Below are 24,429 nucleotides of genomic sequence, written 5' to 3'. Positions count from 1 at the left end.
CCAGCCTGCCAACATAAACACCATAAAAACACTCCCTGTAAATCAGAGCTCTCTAGAACTATTCAAATTCTATGGGATGGCTAAAAAAAAAAGTGCCTTGGGCTGCCAGGAGGCTCTGCAGCCACGAGATGCAGGAGGCAGGGAGAGGAGAGGGTGAGACAGCAGCTGCCCAGAGCTGAGCTGAGCTGAGCTGAGCTTCCTCCTCATCCTCCCACCCTGGGATCTCCAGAATTCTGCTCATAGAGCAATAAATAAAGGAATAATAAATAAATAAGTAAATAAATAAATAAATAATTAAATAAATAAATGCATAAATAAATACATAAATACATAAATAAATACATAAATAAATAAATAAAGGAGCTCCACGCCCACACGTGTCCTGGCCAGCACACAAAACCTCTCATGTGTTTGCCTTCAGACAGAATTTCAGCTGAACCTCGGAGCTGGCCACATCCCTCTCCTGTTTTCCAGGGTGTCCCTGTGTGCTGTGACAGCCAGGAGTGAGGTTATCCCACACAGCAGCTTCAGGAGCCCCCACAGCTCATGCTGGCTTTGAGGATGGGCACAGGAGGTCAAACCCTGCATTTCCCTGATCTCCAGCAGAAACAGCCTTGGCCAAACCCCACAGCAGCCCCCAGCAGGGCCAGGCAGGCAGGGACCAGCCCCAGCTCTGCTCATCTGTCCCACCCACAGCAAGCCCAGCCCCAGCTCATCCCCAGGCTGGAGGAGAGGGCACAGAATTCCTCCCCTCTCCCAAATTCCCGGCGATCCATCTCCCATCCCGGCAGAGCTGCTCACCTCTGCATCAGCCCGGGGTGGATGCTCCATGGCCGGGGCAGGGATGTTTCATGCTCCAGCACTCCCCAGCACAGAGCTCTGCGTGCTCTGCCAGCTCTGCCTCCATCCAGGCAGGCGCTGATCTCACCCTGCTTTGTGCGGGGATTCTGCAATCCCGAGAGCGACCACCTCCCACCCATCCATCCATCCATCCAGCCAAACCAAGCCAAGCATGCAACAAAGCCCGCGGAGAGGATCCTGCCCCTGGAGCATCCCCAGAAGGGATGGGCTGAGCTGGCAGAGGGGATAACCCCAAACACCTGCCCAAAGCTCCCGTGGGCTCCTGGCCCTGCTGGTTGTGCACACAGCAGGGATTGCTTTGCAACCCTTGTGGCATCATTTTTTTCCTCTGCCCCGTTTTTCAGCATCAGCCGGGCTGGCTCCATCTCCCAGCGAGCTGCACAGATCGCCCGGGGCTCCTGGCAGGGCTCAGAGGCCACCGGGTCACAGAGGCACCGAGCGCTGAGAGCATCCCAGCAGAGGAAACGGGGACATCTCTGGTTAACTATTTCTGTCTGGCAGCGCAAAGGAAAAGGGATGGGCAGAGCCTTGAGCAAATCCATTGTCACAGGCAGGAAAGAAAAAAAATAAAATAATAATAATAAAAAAAAAAAGATGATGAAAACGTGCTGGAGGTGGGAGGGAGCAGCGTTTGGGGTGCTGGGGTGGATTAACCTGCCGTGGTCCAGACATAGAAGGGATGGGAGCACGCAGAGATGCTCAGGGATGGGCTGGAAGTGATGCCTCGCCCCAGTGGGGACAAGCCCCATCAAGCCCCATTTCTGGGCTGTTTTTCCCTGATTTTGCCCATTTCCATCCCCGCCCTGTGTTTGAAAGGCTGCACAGCTCCGAGTTAACAGGGTGCTAAAAAGGGTCAGAAATAACAAAGCAGGCACCGAGCTCCCTCCATCCTCGCTCTGCCCAAACGGAGCTGATGATCCCTGGGGAAATGGGAAGGGTCTAACCCCCTCAGAAAACAGGATTTTGTGACTTCAGCACTGTCACCACAGCCAGGTCCCAGCTGGAGGTGGCATCTCCCAGGGATGAGGAGTGACATTAGTGATCAGGGTGATGGCACCAGACATCCCAAAAACACACCAGGGAAGGACAAGATGCAGCCAGAAGAATTCTTCAGCTGGGTAGGAAATAAAAATCTCCCTGGCATGGGGAGCTGGTGGCAGCTGCAGGTTCTGAGGGACCCCTGGGATTGCACAGCCCCACCTTGCTCAGCATTCCCCACACCAGCAGGCAGAAGTTGGCATCCCCCAAGGATGGAGAAGGAGCAAAAAGTCAAACTGCAGAACAAGAGAGAGTGCAGCTCTTAGAGGAGCAATTCTGACCTGCTCAAGGGTCCTTCTAAAGTCACTTCAGTCCTTGGGGACAGCACGGGATCCTCAGCACCAAAAACTGGAGAGGCAGGGAGATAAATTGCTCCAGCAAAGTTTCTTCTCATGTGCCTTAATTAATTTATAGGATGGGGCTCCTCCTTTTCTGTCCCTTTTCCCTGAATTCTGCTGCTACAGCCCCAGGTTGCAACAATGAGATGCAGAAATCCACAAAAACTCCTTTATTTTCCCTTCCCTGGCATCGAGGAGCAGAAAGCACGAGGATTTTCACGGCTGCTCACCACACTCTCCAGGGGACAGAGTGGGTCAGAGGGAGCTGTGCAGCCCCAGACCTGACTCTTGGGATGAACACTGGCTGGAAGAACTCCAAGCAGGCCATGAATTACAGGAGAAGAGAGCTCTGCCCAGCGCTGGGATCACTCAGGAGTGTGGTGCACAGTCCCACATTGCTGGGGAAGGAGGGGTTTCCTTATGACACACACACACAAAAAAACCCCTCCTGGTGTTTTGGTCTTGGCCAAGACCCAAGGACTGGCTCGGAAATGGCTCTCCCAGCTTGCAGGAGGAGCAGATTCCCCATCTGCCTCATGGCCCTCTTCCCATTCCCATTGTCTGCAGCTGGGTTTTGTTGGGATTTGCTGCCTCTGACTTTGTAAAGAAGTTCTGGCCACAGGGCAGGTTGCCTTCCTGTGGCATTCCAAGGGAATTTGGGTGAAAGGAGAAGGTGCCTGTGGCCTCCCAGGATTTAAGGGACTCATTTTCCCTTTGGGGTATGGGAATATTTGCTCACCTTCCCACCAGGAGAGGACACAGCTCTCTGCCATCAAGCAGAGCTTAAATAAATTCATTAATGCAAGCTGCTGTGCTTGGGATAGATGGGAAGGGATTTTTGGGATGGGAGGAGATGGAGAAAGGAATCCCCTCCCAGCCCACCTCATGAACCAGGGGGGTCAGGAGCTCCTTCCAGCCCCCACTGTCCAGGAAATCTTTTGGTTGTAACTGAATCTGCAGAGGTTTGGAGGTAGAAGGGACACAACTCAGGGTCATCCATCAACCACAAGGGAGATCTTTAGGATTTTAAATGTGGGGAAATCAAAAGCTGTGGAAATGCAGCAGCATCTCCACATGAGGTCCCTGTCAGCACCATGTCAGCAACTCATCCAGCAGCCACAGGGGAGATCTTTAGGATTTTAAAGGGTGAGGAAATCAAAAGCTGTGGAAATGCAACAGGTCCATGAGGTCCCTGTCAGCACCTTGAGGGATCCAGGCTGGAGATCCCACCCCAGAGCAGCATCCTGGGTGTCTGGGAGCCAAAGGAGAGTTTTCTCTCCAGGAAGGTTGGCCAAGAAGATGATGAGGCCACCAAGGAGCAGGTCCAGCTCCCAGTGGTGATGCTGAGCCACAGACTCCCTGTGCCTCAGTTTCCCCAGCTGCCCAGGAGGGAGCACAGCCTCTGCAAGGTGTTTGGGATGGGAGGGTGAAAAGTGTGCTCACAGCTTTGGATCTTATTTTAAAAACAAGCCAAAAGCACCTTAGAGAGAAGATAAACTCCTGGATTAGAGACACCAGCTGCAAATCCTCATCTCTGCTGGGATGAGCCCCCATGGGTGCTGCTCTCCAGCTGTGCCTGGCCCCAAAACCCAGCTCATGGTGCAGGAGCAGGGGGATCTAAGCTGGTCACCCCAAAGCCAGGAGGATGCAGATCCCAAAATCTGCAGAAACCTTGGGAATGTAACACAGGATCAGCAGGAAAATCAGGATCTGGTGTTCCTCCCTCAGTTTGGGGGGTCTGAGAGGAGAGGAGGTTTGGGATAGGGATAAGGGATAGGGACTGGCCAGGAGGTCCCAGAGCTCAGAGGGGTTTCACAGAATCCCAGAATGGATTGGGTTGGAAAAAACCTTAAGGATCATCTCATCCCACCCCTGCCATGGCAGGGACACCTTCCACCATCCCAGGCTGCTCCAAGCTCTGTCCAACCTGGCTTTGGACACTGCCAGGGATCCAGGAACAACCACAGCTTCTCTGGGCACCCTGTGCCAGGCATCACCACCCTCACAGAGAATTCCTTCCTTTTTTCCATGAGGAAAAAGCTGAAGCACTGCAGGTTTAATCCCAAACTCCCCGGGCAGAGCTTTGCAGTGCCCTGAGTGCTGGGGATGATTCATGGCAGCAAAGTGTGCACAGACCGACGCCAAATAGGGATGTTGTGCCTCCAACCCCGGCAGGAAAGGCACCACACCGACACTCAACCCCAGCAAAGGCATTTCCCACCCAAATCACCGGGAAAGGGCAGAAAACGAAGAGCAGGGAAGAGCAGGGTGGGGGTTTGCAGCACAGGGAGGGGATCTGCAAAGTGCTGGGAGCCAGCCAGGCTGAAAACCACCGGCAAAAACATCAACAGGAGGAGGAGGGAGAACAGAAAACAGAACAAACACAAAAGTCACCTACGGAGAAGAGCTGGGCTCAGTCCTTGCCCAAACTGTGCCATGGCTGTGGATCCCTGGATCCCTGGATCCCTGAGTCCTGTCCCGCGCCGCTCCCAGCCCTGCTCTGCTCCCTCCCCAAAGCCTCTGACGTGGACAGGGAAAACTCCTCTGAATCTTCAACCCCAGCGCTCCCTGGGACTGCAAGGATTCCTTTGGCTTCCCTTGATTTGTTTTATTTTTTTTTTTGGTGATTTTTCCTTCTCAGCGCGCATAAAAAAAGAGAGCGAGATGAATAACTGCAGAGCCAAGAGTGGTGCTTATGGAAAAAAAAAATCAAATAATTCAAATAGTCAAAGGGTTCAGGGCTAAAAATAGCAGAAAGAGCTCCTTGGAGCAGGAGAGGGGGGCAGGAAGCGGAGGTGCTGCAGCAGGATAAGAAATGTTTCCTTCTTGTTTGGGATTTCTTTTCCTTTCTGCTCCAAACCTGGTGGAAAGTTGGCTACAAACTCTCCCTGTCCTTACAGCTCCAGTGAGACACTGCAGACCACCAAAAATCTCCTTTGCCCACTCCAGTTTTTATGCCCAAAGCAGTGCCTGTTGATGAAATTTTGCATTTTAATGTTTTATGTTATCCCAGCCCCTCTTCATCCCTGTTCTCCTGTTTTCAGGGCAGGGGGAACAGCTGGAAGGGAAAACAGCTGGAAGGGGACAGAGGGACAATTTCCTCCTATCCCAGCCCCTCTGGAACAGGGATTTGGGGGGGATGTTACCCCTGACTCAAACCCACAAATAATTTGGATTAAATAATTGCCCCATCCAGAGGCCACAACCTTTGGTCATCTGTTCCTTCCCATCGCCAACCCGCCTGATTTTATGGCTGACCTGACAAAAATTGATGTTTTCCTTAAAGGCCCCGTGTTGTGAGGGGAGATTTGGCTTCCAGGAGGCCAAACCAGTGAGGTTTTACTCACTGCAATTGAAGAAAACCCCCAAACTGAATAAATTTGGCATGAGGAAAGCCTTAAACCTTTAAAATCTGGTGGCTCTTCATCTCTTAAATACACATCACCCTCAGCAGCTCCCACCATGTGAAACTCCTCAAAACAATTTGTTTTTTTCCTGGTTTGAAGGAAATTTTAAGAGATGTCCTTGCTCCTCAGAGCAGGGATGGGGCAGGCAAGTTTTCATCCTCTAATTTAATTTCTCAAATGTGTTTGTGCTCTGCAGCTGCTCCAGGGGAGGAACAAGCTGGGAAGAGCCTGGCTGGCTGTGCAGGGGTTGTGTGCTCCCAGAAGGAGTTTTCCAGAGGGAAGCAGCTCAAGGGATGCTCCAGGGATGGAGGAGGGAGAAGAGAGGCATCACCACAGCCCTTGCTCCTGCAGCTGCTGCTGCCCTTGACACAGTCATGAACCCAAAGCTCAGCCCAAATCCAAGGGTTTCAAGGAATTTTGGGCATCCTCACCTGGAAATGTGCAGGGAAATCCTTTTCATAATCACACAAAACAACTTTAAATATGCTCCTAAAAATATCTCAGCCCTGCTCTGTATCAGACTCAGAGCAAACTCTCATTCAGCCTTTTATAAAACAGTTCTGAGCAAAATCCTGGATCCAGATTTTAGGGGATTGTCCAGACCCCAAGAGGAGTTGGATTTCTCCAATTCCATCTATGTTATGCAAAACATTTTGCAGGGTTAGAAAGGAATTACCATTTTCATGGCTCTCAATGCTGCCTTTATACATGCAGTATATAAAATATAATAAACACAGAATATATCACAAAGATCAATGAAACAATGCCACAGCCAACTGGGGTGAGGAGCAAATTTTCACTCCCAAATCCACAAAGAGCCCCATCCATTAATGGGTGAGGATAAAGCCTTACCTTTCACAGCCAGGAAAAATAAACAGGAGCCCGTGGAGCTGCGGATCCTCAGCGCATAACCGGAGCCCTGGGTGGGGAGAAGCCCTGCAGCAGCACCAGCACAGCCCTGCAACAAAGGCGAGGAGGAGGAGGAGGTGATTAGCCCCGGGCATCTCTCTGCCAGGCACAATACGGCAGCGTGGCACTGTCCCCTTCAATGGCACCATTGTCCCCTCCCCAGCCACGGCTCCTGCGGGTGGTGGCACAGGGAGAAGCTTCTGCTCCTCGCTGAGCTCCTAAAAGGTTTTGTCCCACCACGGGTTTTGTTTTGGGGGGAGGAAATGGGATTTTGGGTGAAATAAATCGGGGGTTGGGTTGAGAAGGGGAGTTCACAGGTCATTGATAAAACAGAGGGATCTCCCAGTGGGATTTTGTTTGGATCCTTGCAGGATTTTGCATCTGGATGTTGCTTCCAGGGGAAGAGCACACTGAGGAGCTGGAGAAATCTTAGAATCCCAGAATGGTTTGGAAATGACCCTAAAGTTAACCCAGTTTCACCTGCTGCCATGGCAGGGACACCTTGCACTCTGCCAGGGTGTTCCAAGCCTTGGGCACTGCCAGGGATCCAGGGGCAGCTCCTCTGGGAGCATGGGGTGCTCAGCAGGGAGATTTCACCGATAAATACAACTCTTAAATGGGAAAATGGTGAGAAAACAGAGCCAAAATATTCTCAGAGGCACCCAAGGCCCAGAGAGGCAGCACATCTGTGGTGAGAATGCACAAGGGAAGATCCTGGCTGCCTTTGGAACACCAAGAGAACATCAGAGAAATGTCTTCCCTGTAGGAAAAAGGGGATCAGGATGGAGTTCAGACAAAAAAAAATCCAGTAAAGATCCAGAGATGCCACCAGAATGGAAATACCCCAAGCAGCAGCAGCAGCATCTGTGCTTGGGAAGGCAGATGGGGTGAATAAAACATTATTTATTTTAAAAGAAAAACTATGAAAAGGCATATTAAACATAGAAATGCTGCTCCTGGGGGTGCTGGCAGGGGCAGGGAGTGCAGCAGCCCCCGCAGGAGGGAGCAGGGGGATGTTCCCAGGTGGGTTTGGGCTGGCTGGGCTGCAGCAGCAGGAGCAGGCAGAGCCCAGGTGGATGGAAGGTGTGAGATCCCCTCCCTGCTCAGGGGACAGACACCACAGACAGCACCTCTGCCCTGGGCTGTGGCACCAGTTTCTCCTCTCCACCCAAACTGGGGCTGTTTGTGCTGTTTTCTCCCTCCAGCCCACACCTCCCCATATCCAGGGGACATCACAAGATTCCAACCATGTTCAAAGCAAGGGATGCAGCTCCTGTATCCTGCACTTCCAGCTAGGAAAAATAATAAATCTCCTCTATTTTCCAGGTCAGCACATTGGGGCATTGCTCTTGCTTTTTGAGTTTTTCCATCACCTCCATGCTGACTCCCCGTTAGGGAGCCAGGCCATCCCTAAAGTTCAATGCCCACCACACAGACACTTTGTTTTCCAGCAAGACTTGATACAAACAGGGGCAGCAACCCCTGATCCTTCAGGGAATATCTGCAAATTAATGCTGGGATGATGACTTGGGCAGGGTTCTTATTCCCACTTGCCTTCAAGAAAATAAACCCCTCGATGTGGAAATTGAGGAATATATATTTGCCCAGCTCCACATTGCCTTTTCTTCTTCCCTTCTTTTTATCCCCTCTTTGCATCTCTGGAGCTGGGGAAAGTAAAATCCAGAAAAACATCCTGTTCTCCCTCCTTTTTGTGCCTGGACAGAGAGGAATCAGGCACCAGGGGGGGATGCATGATCCCACAAGCATCCGGTCGTTCCGGTGGCCGTACCAGTTGCCACGGCACAATGGGAATTGCAGATGGCTTCTGGTTATTTACAGGGCTGGAGTCACGGCCAGGACAAGCAGAGTCACTGCTGGGAAAAGTGGATTGCTGGGCTGGAGGCTGGAGCAGGGAGGAGCAGGGTGAGGATGCTGGGCTGTGCGTGCCAGCCCGGCCGGAGCCGGCCGCGCGTATGGATCGGCGTCCCGCGCTCTCCAGGGATGACACAGATGCACACCCAGTCGATGTGGCTGACCCAAATACAGCACCCAGCAAGGCAGGCACAGCCTGGCCCCTGAGCCAGCTGCCAGGGCCACTCTCAGCAACTCCTACTCAGGAGCACCCAGGGATGCTCAGCAAAAAATTCCATCCTGCCATTTTCAGCAGCACAGGCAGAGAGAAGCCCTGGCCAAGAGATGCTTTGGCCAAGAGATGCTTTGGCCAAGAGATGCTGGCACAGATCCATTTGAGTCCCACATGGATCAGTTATCCCAGGGAGGATGGTGTGGGATGATGTGACCTACCTGTGGTCAGTGTTGGTGGTGCTGGTCAGTCTCAGCGTGAGGTGGCAGCAGCTGGAGCGTCGTGGTGGTTGTCACCTCCCTGTCCTGGGGGAGAGCACAGGGGACATCAGGATATCCCACAGCATGGATCACAGCACCCAGCCCAGCTGAAAAAAAAAAACCCCAGGATCCACATGGCTGGGGAAATCCGCCCCAATCAATCTCTCTCTGCTCCCACCGGTTCTTTATCCACTTTGGAGCAGCTGGGAGCTGCCAGAGGTTTTTGCACCCTGGCAGATTGGGGATTTAGTGGCCTCCCCCGTTGAACAGCCTCTCCAGGAGACCCCAGGAGTTTCTCCTCACAGGACACCCGTGACACACCCTCCCCTCACCCCTGACACTTCCCTACCTGGGATGCTCAATCCCAGCGCTGCCGCGGGAAACGCGCACGGAGCGAGCCGGGCACTGATGGACAAGCAGCAAAATCAGGATTATTCCTGCTCCTTCTTCCCCTCACTGCTCATTTTCTACGCCTGCTGCCCAATTATTTCCCAGGCCGGCTCTGCCCCGCGGTGCCTTTCTGCAGTGGCATGGAAGGAAGCCTGAGAATCAGAGCTGCCTCCAACAGTGCTGAATTCCAAGGAAAAGCACGGCAAGGAGGAGGGCTCATCAGGATGGGCTTTGGGCTAATGTTGGCTGCTTCAAGCTGGCCTGGAGTGGGGCTCCAGCTTTTCTTGGATCTTTTCTTTGGGATCTCCCTGTCCTCTGCACAACATCCTTCCCAGGCAGGATCTGGGTGCTGCTGGGTCATGATCTCCGAGTCCAAACCCCTCATTCACTCCTTGAAGGAGAATTTTTATTGTTAAAGAGCTTGGGTAGGCAGGAAAATCGAAAAATGGGGGGGAAATAATCAGCTCCTGCCCCAAAAGCAGCATGTCAGCCTGGATTCAGCACAAAACAATGCGATGGCTGCAAAGCAAAAGTGCTACAGGGGGTTGTTATTTTCTTGGCATCGGCTCCAAAATATCCTCAGCCTCAGACAGGAGAGCTCCCAGGGCAGGTTTTATCCCAGCTTTTACCATCCCCTGCACTCCTCCTCCTCCTCCCCCAGCATCCTCCTCCTGCAGGGATGTAGGTGCTGCCACGTTTCCCCAAAGCATCTCAGCTGAAAAAAGCTGAAGTCTGTCCAAATTTATCTCAGTCTGACGGAACAGTGAATATATAGTTATATAAAATCCTTATTTCTGACATTTCTGGAAGCAACCCAGGAGCAGGCCTGATCCTTTACTTTACTCAGGGTGTACCCTGAGATGGGAACAGTACCTTCCTGCCTGGAAGATCTAGGTGGGGAAATGGTCCTCCAGGAGGATCTTTAATAACAGACAAGCTCTGGGATGGAAGGCTCCTGTAGCCTCAGTTTTCCAGCCCCACATGGAGCACTGGGAGCAGATGTTTGCAGCTGTGGAGAACCCAGAATCTGACACCTGCCATGCTCAGCATGGTCCTTGCCTGTCCCAGGGATGTGGGAGTGGAACACCCCAGTGAGCCAGGAGCAAACCCACGGATCCAGAAAGGCTGCAAACTCAATTATCAAAACAGACATCCCATTTTTGAGGGTGCAGGGATTAAACTCGCTTCAACAAGTGCCAGCTTTGGGATTTGATGCATGGGGCACTGCTGGCAGCACCCAAAATGACTCCCTGGTGATGTCCCACCTGCCTGGGGACCAGCCTGGCTCCAGCACCCACTCCCCTCCCTCTGGAATCCCCATGGCCATCCCATCACCTTGGCGTTCCAGGCATTCTCTCTGTCACAGCAGCTACAGCAGGGGCAGGACACTCCAGACTCCCTCTCCCTCCCCTTCAGCAGTGAAGGAAGGACACACAACCCACCCGAAGGATTTGTTTCCCCGTTTCCCAGGAGCAGGAGCACCGCGCTCACCTGTCCCGCAGGGCTGAGCCGAGGCCGGGCTGGCAGGAGGGATGGGCAGGGAGCAGCTGGGCACTTCCATCTGGTGACAGCCCCGCAGGTGCCACGCGGTGGCCGCAGAGCCCCGGACTGAGGCGGGAGCTGTCCTGCACCTCCTGCTCTGCCGCCTTCCCGTTGTCGTTCCTGCCATCTAGAGGGGACCTTTCCCCATTGCAAACGCGGCCCTCGGATTGGAACAAAATCCCACGGTTCGGGAGGAAAAATCATCAGAGCCCAGCACTTGATGGCGCAGGACACAGTGGTTCACACCACAAATCCACACAGGAGTTTTCTGCCTGTTCAGCCCACTCCAGAACCAAGCAGTGAGAAACCCACAACAGAACTTACATTTTCTAGATGTAGGGAAGATGTATCAAACCAGTGCAAGAAAGGTAAATGATTAAAATAATCATCAAATCGTGGCTGTGAATGAAGGTACTAATGTGGTTCAAGGGGAGTTTCTGCTTGTTGTCTCCACAAAGTGAGGATGGAGAGTTGGAAACCAAGAGGGACTGCAGAGCTGCTGGATAAACTGGAGGGATGGGATGTGAAGGGGATGAAACCCAAAAATGGAGTGTTTAGGTACAAACCTGCTCTGGTAAGGTGTTGTTTGGGTGAGAAATCATCCCAGCCTGGCACTGCAGGGCCCAGCTGCTCATGGGCTGTGTGGTTTGGGGGGAAAGCAGCTGCGACACACTGGGCATTCCATAGAGTGGAATCACAGAAGGGTTTGGGAAGCTTAAATCCCATCCCATTCCCACCCCTGCCATGGCAGGGACACCTCCCACTGTCCCAGCTGCTCCCAGCCCTGTCCAGCCTGGCCTGGGACACTGCCAGGGATCCAGGAGCAGCCACAGCAAATCTGGGAATTCTATTCCAGTCCCTTCTCACCCTCTCAGCCAGGAATTCCATCCCAATATCCAACCTAAGTCCATCCTTTTCCAGCCTAAAGCCATTCCCTGTGTCCTGTCCCTCCATCCCTTGTCCCCAGTCCCTCTCCAGCTCTCCTGGATCCCTTCAGGGGCTCTGAGCTCTCCCTGGAGTTTCTCCTCTCCAGGAGAACATTCCCAGATCTCCCAGCCCGGCCCCACAGTTTTCACAGTGTGAGAAACCAGCCCAAGGACTGCTGGAGGGACCAAAGGGCTTGGAAGTTTTATGAAAACATCAATGTTAAGGCTAAACAGAACTTGGGAAATGAAGTGCAAAGCTCTCTAGGTCTCAGAACAGAGACTTGTACAGGCAACAGTTACTGGATGTAGGGGATTCCCCCTAGGAAAAGGGATTTATTGCTGCCTTCAGGCACATCAGCCCAACAGCTCCTCCACAGCCTTCCAGAAGGGCTCAGCTCCCAAAGAACCTGGAGGAGCACATGCTGAGCATGCAGTGAACAGAAGCACAAGCATGACCTTTTCTTGCCTTTTAATACAAACATCCTAGGGTAAGTCGGGGGTAGGAGCAGCCTAAAGGGAATGTCTTTCGGAATAAAACGGTGTGACGCTTCGGGAATGATGTGCAAAATCAAAGCTCCCAAGCAGGGGCAGCTCAGGACTTCCTGGATTCTTCAGTCTTCTTGATTTCCTGCAAAGAGATCAGGAGAGAGACTGAGAATCAGCCACTCTTTGGGAAACAACTCTTGGTGTGGCAGCTGAGGACACCAGGAGTGACCAACAGCTCAGAGCAGTTCCACAACATGACAGGACCAAGCCCTGGGTTCACCTTGAGGGACAAGGCAGGGTTTATTTGGAAGCTCCAGAAATAGGAATCCCCTGATGAATGTTTGTTTTGCCCCAGCTCAGGATTGTGTTGGATTCATTTCCCACTCTTAGGGCACTGATCCATCATCACCTGTACTCAGCCTGTCCCTTAGCAGCTGAAGCAGACCAAGAGTGGGGTGAGGTGACATTTCTGGGGCTGCCTGAGGACAGACCCTCACCTGCTTGGCCCAGGAATGAGGCAGAAAAAATCCCCAAGGACTCACCTCCAGGAGCACCTCCTTCAGTTCAGAATAGGCTTTTTCTAAATCATCATTGATGATGACCAGGTCAAACAGGCCAGGCTCTTTACCTGGGGAAGGAGATGAGCACAGAGTTAGAGGAGAATTTTTTCTTCCCTGTGTCAGCTCTTGGCATTTTAATGATTTTTTTTAGCATTATTATCATTATTTCAGCTGCTGCTAATGAACTGCTCTGCCAACCACCCCCAAGGAACTGCAGTGGAAATGCAGCAGTGATCCAGCTCAGCTCATGGCAAGCCCTGCCAGCACTGCTGGAGAGCAGAGATCAGATGTTCCCACAAAAACCAGCTCCCAAATCAGCCAGGCATCCCCTGTCCCTGCACTCCAAGGACTCACTGAGCTCCAGGTCCACACGGGCTGCAGTCAGGCGCTTCTGTAAACTCTCCTCTGTCTCAGTCTTTCGGTCCCGTAGTCGTTTCTCCTAAACCCCAGGACATGACAGCAATGAGTGCTCTGAAAGCTGCAGGCAGAAACCACCCCCATCCTCAGGCCTCTGCTGTCTGTGAGAACACCCTGCAAAGGGTGAGGGGCCTCAGTTACAGCCCAGTGCCAACCAGTGGCCAAACTGGGCTTGAGATCTCCTACCCAGAGTTCAGGGTCCCAGGTTTCTTTTACCTCCCTCTTATTTATTTATTTTTCCAGGTACTGCTGGAAATGAGATCTCTCTCTGCTGGGCTCTGGCATCTGGTGCTGCTGGCTTCCTCCTCCACAAACTCAACGAGAAACAGAGCCTGCCTGATGTACTGAGAGCAAGAGGGGAGAGTCAGGGATTGTCCTCATGTGTCCTCACCCCTTTCTGAACCATGACAGTGGCTCCACTTCTGCAATCACTGACATAGGGTAAGACCAGAGGGGCACAGAATTTATGGTGCTGCACAGAACCAGCCTCCCTGGATTTAGTTTTAACTGTAGAGGCAAATCTCAGCACAGCACAAAGCACAGTGAATGCATTTAAAGACTGGCCATGCTACAATGGACTCAAAAAACAAAACACAGGAAGATTTATCCCTGAGAGCCAGAGGAGGGGGAGTTGGGTTGGGCAGAGATCTGCTTGGCAATGTCCTCCCTAGCTAGTGCAGGGCCCTGAGGATCACAGAGGTGGCAGAGGAAGGGGAGCCCCGTGGCTGTAGAGCTGATTACCTCTAACTGCTAACGGCAAAGCAAGGCGGGCGCTCACCAGGATCTCAATGGAGGGCGGCTGCACTGAGATGTAGATGGGGTTCAGCTCCGTCTTCTTGATGTTCTTCACGCCCTGGATGTCGATGTCCAGGACACAGATCTGGTTCTGGGCCTGCACAGCCTGCACAGCTCCTTTACTGGGGACACAGCACACAGGGAGGGGTCAGAGAGCCCTTCTGGGGGTTGGGTGTTCCCATCCAGCAGTGGGGGAACCTCACAGGGCTCTGCTGTGCCCAACTGTGGCAGGAGGGGACAGAGCTGCTCTGCTCTTGGGAAGGAGTTTCTCCAAGTGTCACTGGGACTGCTGTCTGCTGCTGGAGAGGCTGGCAAAGCCATGCTGGAAGGTGTGGGAATGGATCATGTTGGGTGGGTGGGATGTCTGTAAACTCCTGCCTTGGCAGAGCTTCACCTTTAGAGGGGAGCCCCCTGCTCACAGCAGGAGGTTGGAATTTGATGATCTCAAAGGTCCCTTCCAACCCAAACCATCCTGGGATTCTGTGACAAACATGGAAAATTCAAAGAGCAAAAGCTCTGAGAGCTCCCCTTCTCCAGAGACCCACTGACTCCACAGGCTCTCCTGAAGGATGCTACATCTGGGTCACAAGGTGCATTTAATTCTCCACTTAATTTTTCAGTGGTGGCTTTTCTATGCTGTAAAGACTTCTCCAACATGGGGAATTGCCTCAAGCTTTTTAATCATTGATTATTATTCCCTGATGAGACTTAGGGAGCAGAAAGGACCGGTGAGAACTTCAACTCTTCTGCTAAGCATGAGGGACTCTTCATTTTATCCCACATTTGAGCAGGAACATCCTCAGGGGCTTGGAGAGATTCTGTATTTATTTTCTAGAATCCCAGAGTAGTTTAAGGATTTTCAAGATCACCAAAGTGCAGCCCCTGTGGCCCAGGCAGGGACACCTGACCCACCTTGTCCCGTACATGTTCCCGGAGAACTCCGCGTGCTCGATAAATTCACCGGCATCAATTTCTTTCTGCATTTCCTCTCTGGTCACAAAGTGATAATCTGGAGAAGGGAAAATAAAAATGCACAGAAATGAGCATTTTCTCATGGTGAAAATTACAGCCATGGGTTTTTGGGGGGAGAAGACACTTAAAATCTCCTTCAGACAATGCTGGCAGACTGCAGAGATTCATTTCCTGCCTCCTAACACCTGCTCAAAACATTCTGGAGTTTTCTGTATGGCCAAAAATGCTGCTCTACCCCATTTTTCAAATCCTTTCCCATTCCTGGTGCAGGGGGAACTTCTCCCCCCTTGCCTACAGGTGTGGGACACATTACAGCAGGAATGGCAAGGCCTTTCATTTGAAAGGATTTCTAATTAAAGACCAGAATGGGATGAGAGAGAGGGAGATAAAAGGGACCATCAAAACCAAACGAACTAAAAAGGAGTATTTCTCTATCTTCTGTTGAAATTCCTTCCTTTCACTTCAGAAGGAAAACTGCCATTGGAAATGAAGAACAAAGCTCATTTGATTGTTCCTTAAATATGCAAATGCATGAGAAAACAGCTGGGCACAAATTAATACAGCTAAAACCATCTCATTAAGCAGCTGCACTTCCCACAGCAGTGGCCATGGAAATTCCTCCCCAGAACTACCTGGAACTTTGGAAAAATCAAATCACCCAATACCCAAGCACAGAGCACAGTACCTAAAATGAGAGCCCAGCTTTGAAAACCTGAATTATTTGGAGAGTCCAATGAGACAGACCCAACTGCTACAGGCTCACCTTTGCCATTCACTTCTCCAGGTCTTGGCTGCCTTGTGGTATCTGAAGGGAAAAAAAAACAAAAAAAAAAAAGAAAAAAGAGCTTTGTAAATTCTGTACATCATCCACATGTGTTGCAGGATGAAGGAAATGCCAAGGTCTAAGTGGTACATGGATCTCTAGGAAAAAAAATCTCTACCAAGAGGTAATTTGGGAAAAATAAGTGAGATAAGAGAGTCAGTTGTATCAGGAGTATAATAGATACACACAAAATAGATAATTTAATCTTTTTTCTCCTCCCATAGCATTAAATTTTTAAACATCCAGTATTTGTTCTTTCATGGTGGAGTGAATGCAGATCTCAAAGCACAGATTTTACAGTATGGAAAGTGTTGGGACAGTAAAATACATTTTGGTATTGGACCTAAAAACACCTTACAAAGCTCCATGGAAAAGTCAAATGGCTTTTGAAGCAGAAATGTGGGGGGATTTTGTTACTTTCAGAGCCAAGAATCACTCAGAAGATTCCTGTTTCCTCTCTGAGTTGTGTTTAGACATGAGGGGAATCGCCAGACCTGGAAAGTCCAGACAAAGCTCAGACTGAGCACTCAATACCAGGAGTAAAAGGTGCCCTGAATTATTTAAAATAAATCCCCAGCAGCTCACAGACAGCATGGGACACAGCCAAACCATGAAAAAAACCATGATTTGGGGTATAAATAGAGGCAGGCTCTGAGCTGGCTCTCCTGAACTGCACAGCCCATCCCTGGGTACTCACGGGAGACGCTGAAGCCGAAGATGTTCTCATAATCTTTGAGCAATTTCTTTAACAAAGTGCTTTTCCCTGCACCTGATGGGCCACTCAGAACCACTGGCCTTGGTCCCTGCATGACTGGGGAGAGACAGAAAAATGGGTCTGGTTAGAAACACCCATGGAAACACAGCTGGGGATTCCCCAGCCCCTCAAAACAACACCAGTCCTTTACCTTTGGGTACAAAATCCTGCAGGAAAATCTGAAGTGATGCAAAATCACAAGGCTAGAGCTGATAAAAAGCACTGGGAGTGCAGAAACGCTTCTCAAGAGACTGAGGTTAAACTCATAGGATGTAACCCAAAGGAGGAGGAAACTGGGATTTGGCTGACATTAAACTGGGATGATTCAAGGCAGATGTTTTCCATCACTGCTGGGTCTCACTGGGACCAAATCACAAAGGAAAACTCTTTAAAAGGAACAAAATCCTGTTTGTGCCTGGTGGCATTTGGAATCCTTCTCTCTCAGAGGGAGAAAGGAGCTTCAAGGAGAGTTTGCAGATAAGACTTTGCACCCCCAACCCTTCCAGCAGCATCTGAACTCAGTTCAATCACTGCCATGAACACGCTCTGGGGTTTATTCCCACATTTCCTGAAGCACCAACTCCATCTGCAGGTGTTTCATGGACAGAAAGAGATCCCAGAGATCAGGTCCTGGTACAGGTGGAAAAAAAAAAAATAAAAAAAAGGCAGCCTGGGGACACACAGAACTTGCTGCAGTTATTTCTTCAGCCAGAAAGAAAGAAAAATGTGTTTTCATATTCCTGTGTCTCCGGAGAGGAAGAAAGGTCAATTATCCACATGGGAAAAAGAAGAAATGCAGTGTAAAGGTGCAGGAGACCCTCACCCATCAGCAGCTTCCAGAAGTGATGGTGAGAGTGGGACAAATCAAGCAAACCAGTTACTTTCAGCAAGCAGTAAAATCCCTGGAAACGGATTTGTTTTTTTAGCCTCCCAGGCTGGGGAGCCACCAGCCAAGAAGCAGATAATGCCTTTTCATTTTAAATTAGCTCACAGCAATGTCACCCTGACCTTACACATCACTTTTCAAACAGCCTTAAGCCAAATGCTGTCTCACCAGAGCGGCCGCGGGCTAATCCTGCCGGGCTCCCTCCCCGACCTGAACCCTAAATCCTCCTCCCCCAGGCAGAGTTACAGTCACTTCAGGATTATAAACTGCACCTCTGGGTGGGTAAATGTCTGGGGTTACAATATAGTGTGATAAAAAGTATCTGTTCTATCACCATCTGTTGAGGGGGCAGTGATCCTGATCTCTGTGGGAGATATTCTGCTAATGGGCCATCCATTGAAACCAGGCAGGGCATTGTTCTTTATCTTTTCACAGCCCATCCTTCCTCCAGCCAGTCATTTTCTGCTCATGGCCATTGAGTCCCACTGTGGCACTGATAAAATTACTGCATCCCATTGGGAGTTGCTCCAGCCAGGGGGAAGAGCCCAACATTTCTTACCAAGATAAAAACAGAGGTTTTGGGACACTAAGGGAGCCCCTTTCTCCACTGGACTCCAGAGGAAAACCGGATTTCTCCACATCCCCACTGGAGCTCCGGAGGGAAACTGCACCTTGTACAGGAGCACTGCTCCAGCTGAGCCACATCTGTCACTGCAGGAGGATGCAGCCACCATGGAATGGGACTGCTGCCAACACCCTGCCTGACGGGTGTCAGGCTGTACTCTGACTGTGTCAGGGTTTGGGGTTTGTTCTTTGTAGTGCTGTATTTCTATTTTAATTTCCCTAGTAAAGAACTGTTATTCCTAATTCCCACATCTTTGCCTGAGAGCCCCTTGATTTCAAAATGATAATAATTTGGAGGGAGGGGGTTTGCATTCTCCATTTCAAAGAGAAGCTCCTGCCTTTCTCAGCAGACACCTGTCCTCCAAACTAAAACAGCAACTTTTCGTTCTTTGTCCATATATAAGCCACACCTGATTATAAGCCGTACTTCCGGGTTTGGACCAAAATTTTAGCAAAAATGGTGCAGCTTATAATGGTGAAATTACTGTAATCAAACTTTTCCTTCTGCTCCCTGAGGATACCTATCCTGCCCACAGTTCATCCCAGCTGTGCAGGGACAGGATATTCATTCACAAAGGCTGAGGAGGTGAAAGCGCCCGCGGTCAATAACTATCCATAAGGAAATTCCTTTATTCCTTCTTTGCTGTTGTTTTTTTGCTTAGCGCCCTCTGAGGGCTGCAGCCTCAGAGATCCAACAGATAAAATCTTGGGAGGACCAATCTCATCACCACATGGGTTCCATCATTCCCAAAAACAGGAGGCTGAACAAACTCTAGGAAATCCTTTGGGGATATTTCTACCATTCCCTAATCACTCACTCCTTAAATTTCTGTAATTTCAAAAAAAAAAGGTTTTCACTAAATGTTCAGTCCCAGAAGAAAGCACCAGGGAAATGCTACTCAGTGCTTGCAGCAAGGGAGAAGAGGAGTTACCCAAAGCACTTCCCTCTCTGCTGTCCCTCCCAGCTCTCTCATGTAATTCCATCAAGAATCTGGAAAACTCACCCCACAAATTTATCCCCTTCAGACATCCCCATGTGCTTCACATCTTCCCCCAAACAGCGCTCCTTCATCACACACCAGCACCCTAAAAACCCCACAAGTGACACTGGGATGCCAGCATGGATTCCCAGGTGTTCCAGACCCCAGACCCCCCACAAGTGACACTGGGATGGATTCCCAGATGTTCCAGACCCCCCCCAAGTGACACTGGGATGCCAGCACGGATTTCCAGGTGTTCCAGACTCCCTCCTAGGATCCAGCTGTGCTGGATGCACAAATCCCAGATCCCAGCCAGAATGAAAAGAGTTTTCCCCTCTTCTCCCTTAAAATTCCCTCTGCCCCTCAGCATGCACCAGTAGAAATGCAAAGCTGCCCAAATCACTTCCAATCATTTCATTCAACCCCAGACAAACTGGGAAGGGGGAGCAGAGGAATGGGCTGGGAGCAGGCTCCAACACATCCTTACCTTTTCCTTGTGCTCCCTTGCAGCCAAGGAAAGCAGAGCAGCCCCTGGCAGCAGCACAGGCTCTGGGGACAGAGCTGGGCTATTTGTGAGCTCCTAAAGCCTTAATTAACGAGCTGCAATGAGAAGATGGCCAATGAGAACGATCCTGCTGAGCTTTAATCTTCCCTGAGGTTCCTCCTCCACTTCCTGCTCTCCTGGCTGGAAAAGCTGCATCCAACACCTCAAAAGGCTGCGAGGTGCCAGCCCTTGCTGCTCTGGGATTATGGAAAACAGCAAAGCTGTCACTGAAGGCACAGGGATTTTGTTGTGTAGAATCCTGGAGTGGTTTGTGTTGGAAGGAACCTCCCAGACCATCTAATTCCAAATCCCTGCATGGGGGGTTCCACTAGACCTGGCTGCTCCAACCTGGAACACTTCCAGGCACTTTCCTCCTGCAGGAACATTCCTTCTCCTTTGGACCAAATCCACACAGCTTCACCTCAGCACCACAGCCACAAAGGCAACAGCAAAACTCCTTCTCCCGCTCACAGATCCAAAGCACTGCTACAGTGGAACCCTCTCCTTCATTTCACTCCCTTTTCTTTCTCCACAACACTCATAGCTGAGAGAAAAGACACCTGGGTTGTGATCACGTCTCACTTGTCTCAAAACAGCTAAAAATAAACCTGAAGGCCTGCAGGTGTTTCCTCCTGCCTCCCTTGTGAATCCCTTCTCTTGCTGGAGATCTGCAGAGGAAAACTGAGGGAACAAAATCCATTTTCACTCCCAGGTCATGGAGCTGGACCCTCACAGGAGGAAAGGTAGCAAACTGAGAATTGCACAGAATTCCAGAAAGTTTGGTTGGAAGTGAACTTTAAGCTCATCTTGTCCCACCCCTGCCTTGGCAGGGACACCTCCCACTATCCCAGGCTGCTCAGATAATTCCAGGGATGGAGCATCCACAACTTCCCAGGGCAATCCCTGCCAAACAGCCACCCCACAGGGAAAGCAACAAAAACCCCCAAACCCCAGGTCTGGTGGATATGGGGCTTTGTTCTCTCTCCTGTTTGGCTCCAGGAATGCATTGGTGTGTTCACATTTCCCAGCTGGCTGCAGCAGGAATGTCACAATGATGTATTTATTTTAGGCACAAGCTCATTTTTTAACCCCCATCTTTTATCAGATTTTGGCATTTTCAGAGCAGCCAACCTGCAAAAATCCAGCACAGAGAGTTTCCTAAAAATGGGTTGGGACACAGCCTGATCTACCAAACCCACTGCAGAGCTGATCAGTAGGAGAGCAGCCCAACTAATTACAACATTAATTGTCTACCACACCTGGACTGAGGACAAACAGCCACATAAACCCCTCTGGGCTGCCAAAAGATGAGGTGGTCACAGGGGGATGTCCCCAAGGCAAGGAATGGTTCCTGCTCTGCTTGTGCTGCTAAATTCACCCTGGATTTTACCTCATAGGTGGCAACATAACCAGGGGAGCAAAGGACAGACATCACAAGAGTTAAACAAATTAAAACTGATTAGCAGAGAGGCTTTTCAGGGAAGGCAAAGCCCCTTTAGGAAGGAGAAAAGAAGATTAGAGCACAGTTTCCCTGGAGCCTTGAGAAAGGTCTCCTGAATTAGGATTATAATCCCACCCCCTATTTTTAGCAGGTTTGTTATGAAGGTGCCAGCCCCACTTTTCTAAGGTTTGGGACAGGTTCCAAAAAGGGAGGGAGCTCCTGCTGTGACAGACAGGGAATTATCTGCAGCACAGCAGCAGGGAGGCTCCAATCTTCCAGTTTTAACCATCCTGTGATTCTGTAAGGAACAGAGCATCCCACAGTGGTACAGAGCTGGAACTCAGCCAGCTTTTTCCTGGAAATAATTACCTAAAAAGCACTAATTAACCTCTCCACTGGCTGCACTCTTGCCTTGCAGGGAGCAGTGATGCTGCAGACAGAACACAAACCGCTTGCTCAAGGTCACTGCAGAAATCAGGGAGATCCAAACCAGTTATTCCCAGACCAGTTTAACCCACCTGTAAAAGCCTCTGCAGAGGTGAAGCTCACAGGTGTGGTTTTTCCACCCACTTCCCCACAGGTGCTTTTAGGACACCTGAGGAATGCTTATCCCTAAACCCCTCTTACCTCACCACACCCCACGGTGCCCACAAACCCCACCTGATTCCACCAGCACATCCCTGTCTGGCTTTTCTAACCAGGCACATCTTGAGCTGCCCTGGAGCAGCTCAGTGATGGGGACTTGGTGTCAGCCCCCTCATCCTGTGGGGGATCAGCACCTCAGTGAACCAGGACCCCACTGAGGACCCCCTGAGGGACTCAGCCTGGGACCCCTCAGCTCAGGGCTCCCGTGAGGGGCTGAGGACTCCCATGAGGGACTCAGCAGCCTGGGACCCCTCAGCTCAGGGCTGCCATGAGGGGCTGAGGGCCCTCAGTCCAGGACCCTGTGACCAGCTGAGCATCCTGGGGCCTACTGGACCCGCTCTGCCCAATGCCTTCGTGAGGAGCTCAGCAGTCCAAGGCCCCCAAGAGGGGTTGAGCACCCCGGGACCCCTCAGCAGAGGAACCCCGTGAGGAGCTGGGCTCCTTCAGCCAAGATCCCTCCTGACGGGCTGAGAACCCCGGAGCCGGCCAGGACCCCGTGAGGGGCTGAACGCCCCGAGGCCACTCAGCCGAGGACCCCCGTGAGTGACCGAGCTCCTCGGGCTGGTTAGACCCCCTCTGTCCACGGCCCTTGCGAGGGTCTCGGCACCCCGTGGCCGGCTGTGCCCCTCAGCCGGCGGTCCCCGTGCGGGTGTGAGCCCGGTCCCCATCCCCGCTCACCCGCCCGGGCGATCCCCGCCCCGCGCATCCGCCCGAGGATCATGAGGGGATGGGGGGGGCGCTCCCGGCAGCCCCCGCGCGCGCCCGCCGCCACCGCCGCGCGCTGACGTCGCCGCGGGGGCGGGGCCTTGGGGGCGTGCGGTCACGTGAGTGCGGGGCGGCGGGACGGACCACGCGCCGCGCCGGGCGGGGGGGGGGTGAGCGCGGCTGGGGGTGAACCATGATGGTGGCGGGGGGCGGCACTGGCAGGGCCGTGACTGTGTGAGGGGAGGTGGGGGAAAACAGAGGGGGCAACGTGGGGTGAACCATGGTGGGGCGGAGAGGGCGGCGTTGGGCCGAACCACGGTGCGGTGGCGGGAGCCATAGTGGGGTTGGAGTGAAGTGGGAGGGCTGAACCAAGGTGGGTGTGGGGGGGAGGCATTATGGGACTGAAACGTGGTGGGCTGAACCATGACGGGACACGGGGGGGGGGGCTATCATGGAACTGACCCACGGCTGGGCAGGGGAGACGCGGTTGGGCTGAACCATTGCGGGAAAGGGAGAACCACAGTGGGGCTAAACCTTGGCGAGGGCGGGGGGAGCCATGATGGAGCCCAACCGTGGCAGGAGCTGCCATGGGGCTGTAGAGGAGCTGTGGGAGCCTCACAGTGATGGGGACACGGGGTTGTCACCCCACAGCCACCCCAAAACCTCTCCTTATCCTCAGGGTGTCCCCAGGCCATCCGCTCTGCCTGCTGGAGACAGCTGGGTTGAGATGGCGGCGAGCTGGGTGCTGAGGTGAGCGCGGCGTGCCCGTGACCCGGGCTCACAGCCGTGACCCTCCGGGAGCGCAGCTCCCGTCACCCTCACGGTGACACTGCCCCTCTGCCACCCTTGTCCCCACAGCGCCCTGCACATCCCGCCCGTGTCCTGGCTGCCCCTCGCGGCCTGCGTCCGCAGCAACTCCAACCGCGCCGCCATCGGCCACCTGCACCGGCAGCTCTACGGCCGCCGCTACCCCGTGCTGCTGGTCAGCAGCGACGGCTCCACCGTGCGCCTGCGCTACAGCGAGCCCAAGAGGATCCTCATGGTACGGGCACGGCGAGGCCAAGGCCTGGGCTGTGTGCCAGGGGGTCATGGCATGGTCATGGTGTGCGCCAGGGGGTCATGGCGTGGCCATGGTGTGTGCCAATGGGTTCATGCTGTGTGCCAGGGTGTCATGGCACGGCCAGGGCGTTTGCCAGGGGGTCATGCTGTGTGCCACGGGTCTCACACCATGTCCCTGGGGTCTCACCCCGTGTCCTGGAAGCTCACCCTGTGTGCTGGGGGTCTCGCACCATGTCCCAGGGATTTCACACCATGTCCCAGGCGTCTCACACTGTATCTCTGGGGTCTCACCCTGTGTGCTGGGAGCTCCCCTTGTGTGTTAGGAGCTCACACCATGTCCCAGGGGTCTCACACCATGTTCCTGGGGTCTCACACCATGTCCCTGGGGTCTCATCCTGTGTGCTGGGGGTCTCACACCGTGTCCCTGGGATCTCACTCTGTGTGCTGGGAGCTCACACCATGTCCATGGGGTCTCACACCATGTCCCAGGGGTCTCACACCATTTCCCTGGGGTCTCACTCTGTGTGCCAGGGGGTCTCACACCATGTCCCAGGGGTCTCACACCATTTCCCTGGGGTCTCACTCTGTGTGCTGGGGGTCTCACACCATATCCCTGGGGTCTCACCCTGTGTCCTGGGGTCTCACCCTGTGTTCTGGAAGCTCACCCTGTGTGCTGGGGGTCTCACACCATGTCTCAGGGATTTCACACCGTGTCCCAGGGGTCTCATGCCGTGTCCTAGGGGTGTCACTCTGTGTCCCCGCGGTCTCACATGTGCTCCGTGTCCCCAGCTGCCCCTGGACAGCAGCACGCTGCCCGAAGCCGAACGCAAGGCTCGTCTGCGCCGGCAGTTCCGCAGCAAGCCTAAGGCCAAGGAGGAGGAAACCTTCGAGGGCATCGACCTGGAGACTTACAAGAAGTTCTGGAAGAAGTGAAGCGCTGACAGCAGAAATGTATAAATGGATAAATAAATACATACAAACAAA

The 24,429-nt window shown here is 52.4% G+C and overlaps 3 protein-coding genes across 7 annotated transcripts in view; 1 reads left to right on the top strand and 2 right to left on the bottom strand.

The window, feature by feature from the left end:
• The window catches only part of GJC2 (gap junction protein gamma 2), a 34,387-nt gene extending 23,500 nt beyond the window's left edge, over nt 1–10,887 (bottom strand). Inside the window, exons 1-3 of one of the 2 annotated variants that reach the window (XM_033068556.2) lie at nt 10,778–10,887; nt 8,858–8,941; nt 6,497–6,602 (exon numbers count right to left, since the gene is read on the bottom strand). The gene's annotated coding sequence lies outside the window, so the exon portion shown is untranslated. Of the gene's footprint in view, nt 1–4,635; nt 4,700–6,496; nt 6,603–8,857; nt 8,942–10,777 lie in introns of those variants that run through there. The other variant, XM_033068572.2, reaches the window with a different exon arrangement.
• Nucleotides 10,888–12,208: 1,321 nt separating this feature from the next.
• On the bottom strand, nt 12,209–22,452 carry GUK1 (guanylate kinase 1). Of its 2 annotated transcripts, none has more exons than XM_033079521.2 (8): nt 22,360–22,452; nt 16,505–16,618; nt 15,748–15,789; nt 14,925–15,021; nt 13,996–14,134; nt 13,155–13,239; nt 12,783–12,868; nt 12,209–12,382 (listed from the first exon to the last, which is right to left on the bottom strand). In XM_033079521.2, exons 1-8 carry the CDS (start codon nt 22,400–22,402, stop codon nt 12,347–12,349), a joined length of 642 nt encoding a protein of 213 aa, XP_032935412.1. In that variant the 5' UTR covers nt 22,403–22,452; the 3' UTR covers nt 12,209–12,346. The 2 variants fall into 2 exon arrangements, with proteins under 2 accessions (XP_032935412.1, XP_032935420.1); XM_033079529.2 differs by lacking the exon at nt 22,360–22,452 and adding an exon at nt 19,539–19,963.
• A 23-nt stretch (nt 22,453–22,475) lies between these two features.
• Nucleotides 22,476–24,429, top strand: MRPL55 (mitochondrial ribosomal protein L55). Of its 3 annotated transcripts, none has more exons than XM_033079498.1 (4): nt 22,476–22,505; nt 23,066–23,136; nt 23,245–23,428; nt 24,235–24,429. In XM_033079498.1, the coding sequence occupies exons 2-4, from the start codon at nt 23,114–23,116 to the stop codon at nt 24,376–24,378; spliced, it is 351 nt and encodes a 116-aa protein (XP_032935389.1). In that variant the 5' UTR covers nt 22,476–22,505; nt 23,066–23,113; the 3' UTR covers nt 24,379–24,429. The 3 variants fall into 3 exon arrangements, with proteins under 3 accessions (XP_032935389.1, XP_032935398.1, XP_032935379.1); XM_033079507.1 differs by lacking the exon at nt 22,476–22,505 and adding an exon at nt 22,512–22,556; XM_033079488.2 differs by lacking the exon at nt 22,476–22,505 and having other exon boundaries at nt 22,817–23,136.

This window comes from Catharus ustulatus, chromosome 1, assembly GCF_009819885.2.
Source record: "Catharus ustulatus isolate bCatUst1 chromosome 1, bCatUst1.pri.v2, whole genome shotgun sequence".
In the NCBI taxonomy this organism is placed as follows: domain Eukaryota; kingdom Metazoa; phylum Chordata; class Aves; order Passeriformes; family Turdidae; genus Catharus; species Catharus ustulatus.
Note: the sequence above shows the minus strand (reverse complement) of the source record. Positions and strands in the feature narration are given on the sequence as shown.

Excerpts from the sequence above, each read along its gene's own strand:
- GUK1 (XM_033079521.2), bottom strand. The coding sequence starts at position 22,402 with ATGATCCTCGGGCGGATGCGCGGGGCGGGGATCGCCCGGGCGG. Across the intron at positions 16,619-22,359 it reads GGCGGGGATCGCCCGGGCGG|TCATGCAGGGACCAAGGCCA; the intron begins GTGAGCGGGGAT and ends GTCTCTCCCCAG. Across the intron at positions 13,240-13,995 it reads CGCCCTCCATTGAGATCCTG|GAGAAACGACTACGGGACCG; the intron begins GTGAGCGCCCGC and ends CCTGGGGTTTAG.
- MRPL55 (XM_033079488.2), top strand. The coding sequence starts at position 22,943 with ATGATGGAGCCCAACCGTGGCAGGAGCTGCCATGGGGCTGTAGAGGAG. Across the intron at positions 23,137-23,244 it reads GCGGCGAGCTGGGTGCTGAG|CGCCCTGCACATCCCGCCCG; the intron begins GTGAGCGCGGCG and ends TTGTCCCCACAG. Across the intron at positions 23,429-24,234 it reads AGCCCAAGAGGATCCTCATG|CTGCCCCTGGACAGCAGCAC; the intron begins GTACGGGCACGG and ends CCGTGTCCCCAG.